Here is a 13788-nt window from a genome sequence, read left to right on the forward strand (position 1 = left end):
CGGCGGCGGCGGAGGTCAGAACCCGCCTTCCTTAGTGCCTGGAAGAAGAGGAGGAGGAGGACCGTCCGTGCCCAGTGAGGAGGAGGAGACATCCGTCCCAGTGTGTGTGTGTGTGTGTCAGCAGCTGTGAGTAGAGCAGCAGCTGCAAACAGGGGGAAAGCTGTGTGACTGTACTCTGTAAGAAATCAATAGCTGTTTGTCTGTACTGCGACTGACTGCTGTGTGACTGTCTCTGCAACTGAGTACCTGGTAAGTATCCTTGCGACTGGTAAGTATCCTTGCGACTGGTAAGTATCCTTGCGACTGGTGAGTATCTTTGCGACTGGTGAGTATCTTTGCGACTGGTGAGTGTCCTTGCAACTGGTGAGTATCTTTGCGACTGGTGAGTGTCCTTGCGACTGGTGAGTATCCTTGCGACTGGTGAGTATCTTGCGACTGGTGAGTGTCCTTGCGACTGGTGAGTATCCTTGCGACTGGTGAGTATCCTTGCGACTGGTGAGTATCTTGCGACTGGTGAGTGTCCTTGCAACTGGTGAGTATCTTTGCGACTGGTGAGTGTCCTTGCGACTGGTGAGTGTCCTTGCGACTGGTGAGTATCTTTGCGACTGGTGAGTGTCCTTGCGACTGGTGAGTGTCCTTGCGACTGGTGAGTATCCTTGCGACAGGTGAGTATCCTTGCGACTGGTGAGTATCTTTGCGACTGGTGAGTATCTTGCGACTGGTGAGTATCTTGCGACTGGTGAGTATCCTTGCGACTGGTGAGTATCCTTGCGACTGGTGAGTATCCTTGCGACTGGTGAGTATCCTTGCGACTGGTGAATATCCTTGCACTGGTGAGTATCCTTGCGACTGGTGAAGTAACTTGCGACTGGTGAGTGTCCTTGCGACTGGTGAGTGTCCTTGCGACTGGTGAGTGTCCTTGCGACTGGTGAGTGTCCTTGCGACTGGTGAGTGTCCTTGCGACTGGTGAGTATCCCTGCGACTGGTGAGTAGCTTTGCGACTGGTGAGTGTCCTTGCGACTGGTGAGTGTCCTTGCGACTGGTGAGTATCTTTGCGACTGGTGAGTATCTTTGCGACTGGTGAGTATCTTTGCGACTGGTGAGTATCTTTGCGACTGGTGAGTATCTTGCGACGGGTGAGTATCCTTGCGACTGGTGAGTATCCTTGCGACTGGTGAGTATCCTTGCGACTGGTGAGTATCCTTGCGACTGGTGAGTATCCTTGCGACTGGTGAGTACCCTTGCGACTGGTGAAGTAGCTTGCGACTGGTGAGTATCTTTGCGACTGGTGAGTATCTTTGCGACTGGTGAGTATCCTTGCGACTGGTGAGTATCCTTGCGACTGGTGAGTATCCTTGCGACTGGTGAGTATCTTGCGACTGGTGAGTATCTTGCGACTGGTGAGGATCCTTGCGACTGGTGAGTATCTAGTGACTGGTGAGGGTATTAGCGACTGGTGGGTACCCCAGGTTTTGTACCAGGGAAGTTAGAGGTAGTGTAGGTAAGGAAGAGCAGGTTGTTAATATTATCCCCATAGAGTAGTGGGTAATAATGTCCGACAGGATTGGGGATGCCACTCAGTGCACTTCTTGCGGCATGTATGCGTTCCTTGATGAAACAATCGAGGACGAATACTGCTGTGCAAGATGTGAGCGACTTGTTGCTCTGGAAGCCCACATCGTGGATCTAGAGAACACAGTGACAAGACTGCGTGGCATCTACAACCTGAAAAGGAGCTTGGACATTACCCAGCAGGCGCTGGCAGGGGTCAGCATAGAGGAGGGAGGAATAGAGGAGACGCAAGCAGCAGAGGTACGCAGCTGGGTGACTGTTAGGAATGTTAGGGGGAGGAGAGTCAGGGAGGCCAGTCCTGAGTTGGTACACCCTAACATGTTTGCCGAGTTGCAGGTTGAGGGGGATATCAACTCAGGGGTGGCAGAGCTGGAGCATGCGCCCTCCCCCAGCTGCCAGGGGAGGGACGGCTCCAGGAAGAAGGGGGGCCGTAACGCAGGAAAGGTTAGACAGGTTGTGGTAGTTGGGGACTCAATTATCAAGAGGACAGAGAGGGAAATCTGTAAAAAAGATCTCGTGAACCGAACAGTTTGTTGTTTACCGGGCGCCCGAGTTCGGCACATCGCAGATCTGGCAGACAGATTGTTGGGCGGGGCTGGGGATGACCCAGCGGTCATGGTGCATGTGGGCACTAATGACAAAGTTAAAGGTAGGTGGAGGATCCTTAAGAACGATTTCAGGGACTTAGGTAATAGATTGAGGAAAAGGACCTCCAAGGTGGTTTTCTCTGAAATACTGCCTGTACCTCGAGCCACACAAGAGAGGCAGAAGGAGATTAGGGAAGTTAACAAGTGGCTGAGGAATTGGTGTAGGAAGGAGGGGTTTGGGTTCCTGGAGAACTGGGCTGACTTCTCAGTCGGCTACCGGCTCTTTAGTAAGGATGGGCTGCACCTTAATGGGGACGGTACAGCTCTTTTGGGGAGAAAGATGGCCACCGAGTTGGAGGGGCTTTTAAACTAGGAGACGGGGGGGAGGGCTCAGAAGTAGAATCAGTCAGGAGGGAGCAGAGGACTGAAGGCAGTTGTAGGGTCAACAGCGACAGTAGGTCAACAACATCAATTGGCGGGTCTGTGCGGGAGAACAGCAGACCAAACAGAAATAAACAAAACCGCCAATCACGTTTAACTTCCGTAAAACTAAGAGGGGTATATGCTAATGCCAGGAGCCTAGCTAATAAGATGGATGAGTTGGAAATGTTAGTACATGAGGAAGACATAGACCTTGTGGGAATAGCGGAGACTTGGTTCGACCCCTCACATGACTGGCTGGCCAATATCCAAGGGTATTCGGTGTACCGGAAGGACAGGGTTGGTAAAAGAGGGGGAGGGGTATGTCTCTATGTCAAGAACAATATAAAGGTGCTAGAAAGGAGTGACATTACGGATGGGATGAGCATGGATTTAGAATCTGTGTGGGTTGAACTCGATAGGGAAGAAGATAAGGGAAAAGTAGTTGTGGGGGTTTGCTATAGGCCACCTAACCAAGGGGAGGAGGTAGAGCTGGAATTTTTAGCACTAATAGGTAAAGCGGCAAAACTAGGATCAGTCATCATATTGGGGGACTTCAATTATCCCGACATTGACTGGGAAGAGGGGACTGCACACTCGCATAAGGCCCGGCTATTCACGGAAACCTTACAGGATAACTACATGTCGCAGTTGGTGGATTCCCCTACTAGAGAGAATGCTATCCTGGATCTATTGATCACTAATGACCCAGACATAATCTCGGAGGTAGGAGTCCAGGACAACCTGGGCTCTAGCGATCACAGGATGATCACATTTAGTATAAATAACAATATAAAAAGGCAAGTGGGGAACATAAGAACCCTAAACTTCAGAAGGGCAGACTTTCCAAAATTGTACTCATTGATGGAAAGGGTAAACTGGGACCAAACCCTGGGATCACTGACCACAGAGGAAAAATGGGAATGCTTTAGAACAATATTAAGCAAAGGCATCTTGCAGTGCATTCCTATGGGGAATAAATTTAGAAGAGACAAAGCCAAACCTGGCTGGCTAAACCGTAGCGTTAAAAAACTTATTAGGGGAAAAAAATTGGCCTTCAAGAAATATAAATCAGAGGGCACAGTATCGGCCTTCCAGCAATACAAGGAGGAAAATAAGAAGTGTAAACACGAAATCAAGATGGCTAAAATCAACTTTGAGAGACAAATAGCGGAGGATAGTAAAAAAAACCCAAAGAAATTCTTTAAATATATCAACAGCAAAAAAACTAGGGCAGTGCATATTGCACACATAATTAACGATGATGGGAGGATGGTTACAGAGGACACTGAAAAAGCAACCGTGCTGAATTCTTTTTTCTCGTCAGTTTTTACGCAGGAAAAGGAAGGGTACACTGACCATGACTGTATGGTTAGTAGTAATACACAGGACTTGCCACTATGGCTAACAGAGGGGGAAATCAGGGAAAGACTGGATAAACTTAACACAAACAAATCACCAGGCCCGGATGGCGTACATCCGAGAGTGCTCAAGGAACTCAGTATGGTTATATCTAGACCACTGTTCCTGATCTTTGCTGACAGTATTAGGACAGGAGATGTACCAGGGGATTGGAGGAAGGCTAACGTGATTCCGATATTCAAAAAGGGCCAGAGACATATCCCGGGAAATTATAGGCCTGTCAGTCTGACATCAATAATATGTAAACTTTTGGAGGGGATGATAAGGGACTATATCGTAGAGTATGCTAAAGACAACAACATCATCAGTAGTAACCAGCACGGGTTTACAAATGGGCGTTCTTGTCAAACCAATCTCTTAGCATTCTACGAGGAAGTGAGCTGTGAGCTAGATAGGGGGAGACCAGTGGATGTGGTGTACTTGGATTTCGCTAAGGCGTTTGATACAGTTCCCCACAAGCGCTTAATTTATAAAATAAGGTCTGCAGGTATCGACAGCAGGGTTTGCTCTTGGATACGGAATTGGCTAAAAGGCCGTGTCCAAAGGGTAGTAATAAACAGCGCATACTCAGACTGGTCTGAGGTAGTAAGCGGGGTGCCCCAGGGCTCAGTCCTGGGACCAACCTTGTTCAATTTATTCATAAACAGCATTGAGGAAGGGATCAGTAGTTCGTTATCAGTTTTTGCAGATGACACAAAATTGGCCAGGGCAATAACTGCACAGCATGAAGCAGATATCCTACAGAATGACCTGGACAAAATTACGGAGTGGGCAACGACATGGCAAATGAGGTTTAATGTGGAGAAGTGTAAGGTTTTGCACTTGGGGACCAAAAACATAAAAACACAATACACGTTAGGAGGGGAACCCTTGGGGGAATCAAAAATGGAGAAAGATTTGGGAGTCTTAGTTGATGATAGATTAGGCAACAGCATGCAATGCCAAGCGGCAGCTTCCAAAGCCAACAGAATATTAGCATGCATAAAGAAAGGGATGTATTCCAGAGATAAGACTATAATCCTTCCACTTTATAAAACTCTGGTCCGACCGCATCTGGAGTATTCTGTCCAGTTCTGGTCGCCAGTCCTCAGGAGGGATGTGTTGGAGCTGGAGAAAGTCCAGAGAAGGGCAACTAAACTGATTAGGGGGTTGGAGGACCTTACCTATGAAGAGCGGCTGCAATCGCTCAATTTATTTTCCCTGGAGAAAAGACGTCTGAGAGGGGACATGATAGCAATTTATAAATATCTTAATGGGGATCTCAGCTTAGAAGAAAAGCTGTTCATTCGAAGGAATTGCATGAGGACTCGAGGACATACAATGCGATTAGAGGAGAAGCGTTTTAACCTCAGGCAACGTGGGGGGTTCTTTACTGTTAGGGCTACAAGATTGTGGAATTGTCTACCACAAGAGGTGGTTTCTGCGGGTAGTATGGTGACTTTCAAAAGACTCTTAGACTTACATCTCAAGGATCAGGAGATTGAGGGCTATGTTAGATGATTACAGTCACACACACCTACACAGGTTGAACTGGATGGACTATTGTCTTTATTCAACCTCGCCTACTATGTAACTATGTAACTATGTAACTATGACACTTGTTTCATCCGGTCCGTATGTCCATTTATCATCCCATCCGTTTGCGGATGATAAACGGAGATAATGCATGTTTATTATTTTTATAGGGGGGGAAAAACACAAAACTTTACAATCACCAAGTATAAAAAAAAATCTGAATGCGATAACAAGTATCCTGGAAATAAAACTATATATGAACAAGGAACATCTTGTATTTTTCAATAACAAAGTAACATTAAAAAATGTGTAGGTTACATACCAGGGTCTGACAGTACATCTGCACCTGGAACTTTAATAAAAACGCCACTTTCTTCTGCAAAAGATAATAGGTCACATAGCTTTATCATTCAATATAAAGTAATAGAAAACACAACAGTGGAAAACTGTTTTTTTGTCATACCTGTAAAATTATTTTCTTGAAGTACATCACAAAACACAGGATCTTAGGCTTTGACCATGTGTTATGCAGAAATCTTTAGGCAATTGACACTGGAAAACAAATCTGTAAGGACAGCTCTAGCATAACCCATCCACATTTAGTAAGCCTGCATTTGGTAGCAAGCAATAAGGAGTAAAATCATAAGGAACAGGGAGGGGTCCTGTAATGTACTCCAAGAAAAGGATTTTACAGGTAAGTGTCCTTTCACATGATCGGTAACAGTTCCATTACACAAAGTAAAAAAAAAAAACCCACCATGAAAACTTTTTTTCTTCCAGTTGTTGAAGAAACTAGTCATAGGTAGATAAAAGGTAGATAAAAGTATAAACCACACAACTGATCATCTTACTTTTTGTCTGCATTTACCCAATCTATTGCGAAACCTTTCTACTGTTGGATTCATCCCATCTCTCACTTTACCCTCATTCACATCATGAGAACCACAACTTATGGTCCTTTCTTATAGCTAAAACTATCAGTGGCTCATAAAATTCTAATATCATAACAATGCCTATAAACACTCAGAACTCAACCTTCTTTTCAAAACCATGAACAAATTCTCTGGTTTAGTTTGCATGTTGCTTTATACCGAAGGTTCATTTACCCTACCATATGAAACATGACTAGATCCAATTCAGTAAGGTTTATGCACGGCCAACCAGACCCCATCTGTTACGCTACTTTGTTTCATTGATATTCAATGTACAGTTACGGTTTAAGCTAATTGAATGCTACTCCTTTACCTAAATAAAAATAATTCTGTAAAAAAAAAAAAAAAGTTTAAACAAAAGTTTTTTACCCCTAAAACCAAACAAACAGCGCAGACAAGAATAGGCCACAATAGTTTACATTTATGTTTCTGGCCGTAAATACAAAAAATTACGCAAACCATTTCCCTTTTTTTCTGCAGCTCTCAGATGTAAGTGCTGTACACTGTGCAAAAGTTGCAAAGAAATGCTGTAAAGTAGGAATGTTTTCAAAAATAACTGGATTTTTGACTTACTGTAAAATCCTTTTCTCTGAGGTTCACTGACAGACACAGCTTCAAGTCTTCAGACCATTGGGTATTATACTGTCACTCTTCAGGAGTAGGACTAGACGGAAACCTTTTTGGTTACGCCCCTGGGGCAGTCCCAGAGGGTATACCATCACCTCCTGCTGTAGGACTTCCAGTTTATAACAATCAGTGTCAGAAGAACAAATAACACAACCCCAAAAGAGGGGCGGGTGCTGTGTCTGTCATGGAACCTCAGAGAAAAGGATTTTACGGTAAGACAAAAAACGGAATTTTTGTAAAATCTTACCTGTAAAATTCCTTTCTCTGAGTCCTCCGACAGTCGCCGCCTCTTCATATTCGTCACATATGGGGTATTAGACTTTGCTCCGAAGGAGTAGCTAGGCAACAGAATATGTTAACAATAAAGCTTTAACATATCCCACCCTCAAGGGGTGGTCCCCTCAGTCAATACCCTCCTACTTCCTGCAACCATATCTCAGTTTTAGTGGAATAGCAGTAGAGTATACATTCAAACCCCAAAAGAGGGGCGGGGGCGGCGACTGTCGGAGGACTCAGAGAAAGGAATTTTACAGGTAAGATTTTACAAAAATTCCGTTTTCTCTTACGTCCTCCGACAGTCGCCGCCTCTTCATATTCGTCACATATGGGGACGTCCCAAAGCAGTGCAAACATGAGGGGTGGGAAACGCATCCGCGCCGAAAGGCAACGCAGTCTCCACATCAAAGAAAGGAACCTTACCAAAGGAAGGAAACCAGCTGGGCAACAGCAAAAATAAGTGCTCAACAGGAGCAACAACCCAGGAAAAGACAAAAAACCAGGGGATACAAAACTTATCCCAACAGCCAGGAGTCCCCAACAAGGGACCCTAGGGAACAGCCGCACTAAGAACCTTGCGGCCAAAGGAAGCATCCGCCGATGCCTGAACATCTACTTTGTAGAATTTTGTGAAAGTGTGTACGGTCGACCAAGTCGCCGCCTTACACACCTGGGCTACAGAAGCCCCATGACGACAGGCCCAAGACGTACTCAGACATCTAGTAGAGTGCGCCTTCACAGGCACAGGGGGAACCTTCCCCTGCAAGGCATAGGCCTGTTCAATGGTCCGCCTGATCCATTTGGCAATGGTAGAGGCGGAAGCCGCCATGCCCTTCCGAGGACCCTCTGGAAGAACAAACAAGGAGTCCGTCTTTCGAAAAGACTCAGTCGATTTAAGGTAAACCCTAATCGCCCGAACAACATCCAGAGAATGTAGTCTCACCTCCTTTGGATGTTTAGGCTTCGTGCACAACGAAGGCAAAACAATATCCTCGTTAAGATGGAATTCCGAAACTCGTTTCGGCAGAAAAGAAGGATTAGGTCGCAAGACCACCTTATCCAAATGAACAACCAGGTACGGAGACTTGCAGGACAAAGCCGCCAGTTCCGACACTCTGCGAGCCGAAGTGATCGCCACCAAAAAGGCGACCTTTTTGGACAACATAGACAACGATATCTCCCTGATCTGTTCAAAAGGAGCACGTTGTAACACAGACAGGACTAGATTCAAGTCCCAAGGGGGCAAAGGATCCCTCCTAGGAGGAACCAGATGCCGCACACCCTGAATAAAAGTGCCAACCAAGGAGTTGGAAGCCACGGGACGTTGAAACAGAACGGCCAGCGCAGACACCTGACCCTTTATCGTAGCCAGCGCCAAACGCTGATCGACACCCGTCTGAAGGAAAGACAGCACACGGGAAACCGAGTACGTGCGGGGTGAAAACCCCCTGGACTCACACCAGGCAAAATAGGCCTTCCAAGTACGGTAATAAACCTTTCCCGAGGAAGACTTCCTCGCGTTGATCAAGGTATGAACAACCTCTGGAGAGAGACCCTTCTCCTTCAGGACCTCGGTCTCAACAGCCAGGCCGTCAAAGCCAGCGACTGTAAAGCAGGATGGTAAATCGGTCCTTGAGACAGTAGATCGTCCCGAAGAGGCAGACGCCAGGGGGCGTCGACCGCCAGATTCACGAGGTCTGCGTACCAGGACCGGCGAGGCCAGTCCGGTGCCACAAGAATCACCGTGCTGCGTTCCGAGTGTAACCTGCGAAGGAACCGGGACAGCAACTGAATCGGTGGAAACGCGTACATCAGCCTGTACTGATGCCACGGGCCCACTAACGCGTCCGACGCGTCTGCCCGAGGGTCGCGCGTCCTTGCCACGAACCTCTTCACCTTGTAGTCGAGGCGAGACGCGAACAGGTCCACATCTGGAAGACCCCACTTCGCGCACAACATCTGGAAGACAGCCGGGTGGAGAGACCATTCCCCCTGATCCAGGGTCTGGCGACTCAGATAGTCCGCCTGCCAGTTCTCCACTCCCGGAATGTGAACCGCCGTTATCGCCGGGACATGAGTCTCGGCCCAAGACAGAATGTCGGCCACTTCTCGAGCCGCTCGGGCACTCCTGGTGCCCCCTTGGTGGTTGATGTAGGCCACCGCCGTGGCATTGTCCGTCTGCACCCGAACCGGGCAGCCCTGCAGCCGGTCCGTCCAGCGATGAAGACAGAGCCTTATCGCACGCAATTCCAGAATGTTGATCGGGAGGGAAGACTCCCCCTCCGACCAGGTCCCCTGGGCGGACAGAACGCCCAGAACACCACCCCAGCCCGACAGGCTGGCATCCGTGGTGATTATCGTCCACGAGATCGGACGAAACGACTTGCCCCCGGACACCAACGGGGACTGGAGCCACCACAGAAGGTTTTCCCTGGTGCGATGACTCAACGAGATCTGAAGATCCAGAGATTGAGGTCGCCCGTCCCACTTGGACAAGATCTCCGCCTGGAGACCCCGCGTGTGAAACTGCGCGAAAGGAATCGCCTCGAAAGCCGAGACCATCAATCCCAGACATCTCATACACGTCCGCAGAGACGAGTTCGGAACGTCCCTGAGGGACCTGACTTCCTCCTGAGTTTGTCTTCCGGCAGGAAGACCTTCGCCTGCACCGAGTCCAGTATCATTCCCAGATAGGGAAGACGAACCGACGGACTCAGTGTCGACTTTGGAACATTTATCGTCCAACCGAACTCCTGCAGAGTTTGCATCGTGACAGACAGGTCCTTCTCCAGACCCTGACTGGTCGCAGACCGAATCAGAATGTCGTCCAGATACCCCAGGACAGAAATGCCCTGGGCTCTCAATAATGCCAGAACCGGTGCAAGCACCTTGGTGAAGACCCGCGGAGCCGAGGCGAGCCCAAAGGGCAACGCCACGAACTGGTAGTGATCCTCCGCAATGGCAAATCGAAGGTATCTCTGATGACCCTCGAATATGGGGATGTGAAGATACGCATCCTTCAAATCGATGGAGGCCATGAATTCCCCCGGAACCAGGGCAGCCACCACCGAGCGCAGGGATTCCATGCGGAACTTGCGAACCCGCACAGAGCGGTTCAGAGCTTTCAAGTCCAGAATTGGACGAACCTTGCCCTCCTTTCTGGGCACGGTGAACAGATTGGAATAAAACCCCCGAAATCTGTCCCGATGAGGCACCGGAACCACCACTCCCTGAGCCCTCAGGTCCCGCACCGCCAGGTGCAGATCCCGCAGGCGCTCTGGAGACAGTTGTAGATTTGAGGGAAAAAATCTGCTCTCTGGCCGAGAGAGAAACTCGATCTTGTAACCAGATCGAACGATTTCCAGAACCCATCTGTCCCGCACACGGGCCAACCAGGGCTGAAGAAAACCGAGCAAGCGTCCCCCCACCCCAAAACTGGGTGAGGGCGCCCCTTCAGGCCGAACTGTTATGGGCCGCAGGTCCGGATTGGCCGGACTTCTGTTTCCCAGACCAGGGGTTCTTCTGAGAGCCCTGGCCCTTGAACGGTTTGCCCTTGTAGTGCGGCCGAAAGGCACGAAAGGACCCCTGAGGGGGCCGAAAATGAGCATGCTTCTTCCCAGAAGCCCCCTTAGCCTTGGGGAAATGGGGCAAGAGAGTGCCCTTACCCCCGGTAATCCCCTTAATCAACACATCCAGGGACTCCCCAAAAAGGCGAGACCCATCATAAGGCAGATTGGCTAAGGTTTTACGTGAAGATTGGTCCACCGACCAACATTTCAACCAAACCAGGCGGCGAGACAACACCGCCACGCTGTGCACACGCGCGGCCAACGGAATCAGGTCCAGGTCCGCATCACACAGATACATGACACCCTGGTGGATCTGATCCACCATATCCAGGGTCGCCGCCGAGGCCGAATCGGCCACTAGGACGCGCCTAAGCATCTGCGTCCAACTTGCGATCGCCTGGGCCGCCATGAGAGAAGCAAACAGAGCCTTAAGCATAGAACCCGTAACAGAATAAGTATGACGGGCAAGAGACTCCAGTCTCCTATCCGTGGCATCACGGAAAACAGGGGATCCCTCTGCAGGGATCGCAGTGGCTTTGTTCAAAACCGCAATAGCATGATCCACTGGCGGAGGCACACACCACCGTTCATCAGTGGCAGGCGAGAAAGGATAACGCAGCTTAAATTTACTTGGTACCGCAAAAGGCTTGCGCAAATCGCGCCATTGGTCCTTAACAGCGCGCTGAAAATCAGCATTGCAGGGAAAAACCTGCGGCGTCCTGCGTTTTCTCTGCGTCCCATAAGCCGCCAAGGCAGCTGGGGGACACACCTCGTCCTGCAAACGTAGCGTCTGCTTAATGGAAGCAATCAACTCATCCATGATAGCAAGCTCTTCAGGCGAGCCAGGGGGAGAATTATCAACCCCCTCAACTTCAGCCTCTACCTCAGACCCCACTAGATCAAGAGAGGAGCGGGACCCCGATAGGGGGGTCCCCGCCAGAACAGCCCCATCACCTTCACCCTCAGAATCAGAGGACAGAGTAACTCTGGGCCGTTTAGTAGATTGAGCAGCCACCAGCATTTGCACCTGTGCAGCAAGGCCAGCCACAATAGTGGCCAAATCCCCCCCTGGGGGGGAAACAGCGGTCCCCTGGCTTTCCACCAATACTGTGGGAAACTTGCCCTCCTGAGAATCCATTGCCCCTGTATGCCAGACAACCAAGGGTTAACTGCCCCCTTACAGCAAGCGCGGCAAGCGCAGCCCACCGCACCACACTCAGGCACAATGAGACCCCCACAGGGAATATACAGACTGAATACAGGCAATGGAATACAGGAATAGAAGGATAAAACCTGAGGAGACTCCGCTGCTGCTGCTGCCTCGATCGGTGCTTCCAGGAGAGAGGAAGTGATGCTGCCAGGGCGCTCTATGTAAGCCTATGGAGGCTACAAGAAAATGGCCGCCGTGCATGTAAACCATGCGGCCGGAGCGGGCGCCGGTAAAATGGCGCCGTTTGGCGCCGAAATCGCCGCTCCACAGTGCATAAAATCACACACAATATTATCCCATAATATGGATACATGTTAGATCGCCGCAGCGATCGCTGTATATGCCCCAACATGCCATTAAAAACATGCCCCACAGCACACAGCTCCTCACACTGCCCAGCCTGACATACTCAGTGTCATACAGCTCCCCCCCCCCTTGCAGCCCACAGCATGCAACCGAGATATAGGGAGACAAGCAGTGTGATTAAAGGCAGGTTACACAGTCCCAGACTGAGACCCCCCCCAGACAGACAGGTCCCCACATAGATACACTTACCTCACATGGCGTGGGGAACCCGCACAGGCGAACAAGCCGCTGCACATGAGGCAGGGAGAGTCGCAAGTCAAGACGCACACAATGGCGGTTCAGAAACCGCACAGCGTCCGGTGAGGTAGCCACCTCACCAATCATCCCTGCACCGAACAGGGATGGGTCGTTCACCGTGCCAGGAGCGTTACCTGGCTGAACGCTCGATGGCAGACTGGGAAGCCACTGACCCACGACCTGCGACCAGGGGGATCAGCCCGAGACCCAGTCCGCATGATCCTCTTCGTCCGAAGAACTAACTAATGCTGACAAAAATAACAGCTAAGTAAAGGTAGAGAGAAAACTCAAACAAAATATCAAAAAGAAGAAAGAGTCTGGGACAAAAAGTCCCAGCACAGAGAGAGCCAGCCACTCCTGACAAGCTAGACATTAAAACTGAGATATGGTTGCAGGAAGTAGGAGGGTATTGACTGAGGGGACCACCCCTTGAGGGTGGGATATGTTAAAGCTTTATTGTTAACATATTCTGTTGCCTAGCTACTCCTTCGGAGCAAAGTCTAATACCCCATATGTGACGAATATGAAGAGGCGGCGACTGTCGGAGGACGTAAGAGAAATCCAGTTTTCACTGAGGTTCACCGACAGACACAGCTTCAAGTCTTCGGAGCATTAGGATGTCCCAAAGCAGTGTCAACACGAGGGGTGGGAAAAAACACAGCAAACACAGAATTCCCAACAAGGCAAAACATAGCCAACCAGTTAACAACAGGAGTTCAACTAGGAACAACTGGAGCTCACCAACAGAAAAAAAAATTTCACCCTCAAGAAGCGGAAGCCTCCACAACTGCAGCCTACAAAACTTTGCGGCCAAATGCCGCATCCGAAGATGCAAGTACATCCACCTTATAAAACTTTGTGAATGTGTGTACAGGCGACCAAGTAGCCGCCTTGCACACCTGGACCACTGACACCTGATGACAGAAGGCCCAGGAGGCACTAAGCGCCCTGGTAGAATGCGCTTTTAAAAGGGAAAGGGGAATTCAGACCCTTGAGTAGGCCTGCACCACCGTCTGCATGATCCACTTAGAAATGGTCGCAGCAGATGAGGCCTG

General features: G+C 49.5%; 1 protein-coding gene across 4 annotated transcripts in view; it reads right to left on the reverse strand.

The window, feature by feature from the left end:
- TRMT1L (tRNA methyltransferase 1L) overlaps window positions 1-13788 on the reverse strand; it is a 313438-nt gene that overhangs the window by 37956 nt on the left and 261694 nt on the right. For 3 of the 4 annotated variants that reach the window (XM_082272087.1, XM_082272089.1, XM_082272090.1), the window contains one exon: window positions 5839-5892. The exons of the other annotated variant lie outside the window; for it this stretch is intronic. In XM_082272087.1, the coding sequence (XP_082128213.1) occupies window positions 5839-5892 (54 nt within the window). The remainder of the gene's footprint in view (window positions 1-5838; window positions 5893-13788) is intronic. 4 annotated transcript variants of the gene reach the window in all.

The sequence above is a fragment of the Pelophylax lessonae genome, assembly GCF_965119305.1.
Source record: "Pelophylax lessonae genome assembly, chromosome: 11".
In the NCBI taxonomy this organism is placed as follows: Eukaryota; Metazoa; Chordata; class Amphibia; order Anura; family Ranidae; genus Pelophylax; species Pelophylax lessonae.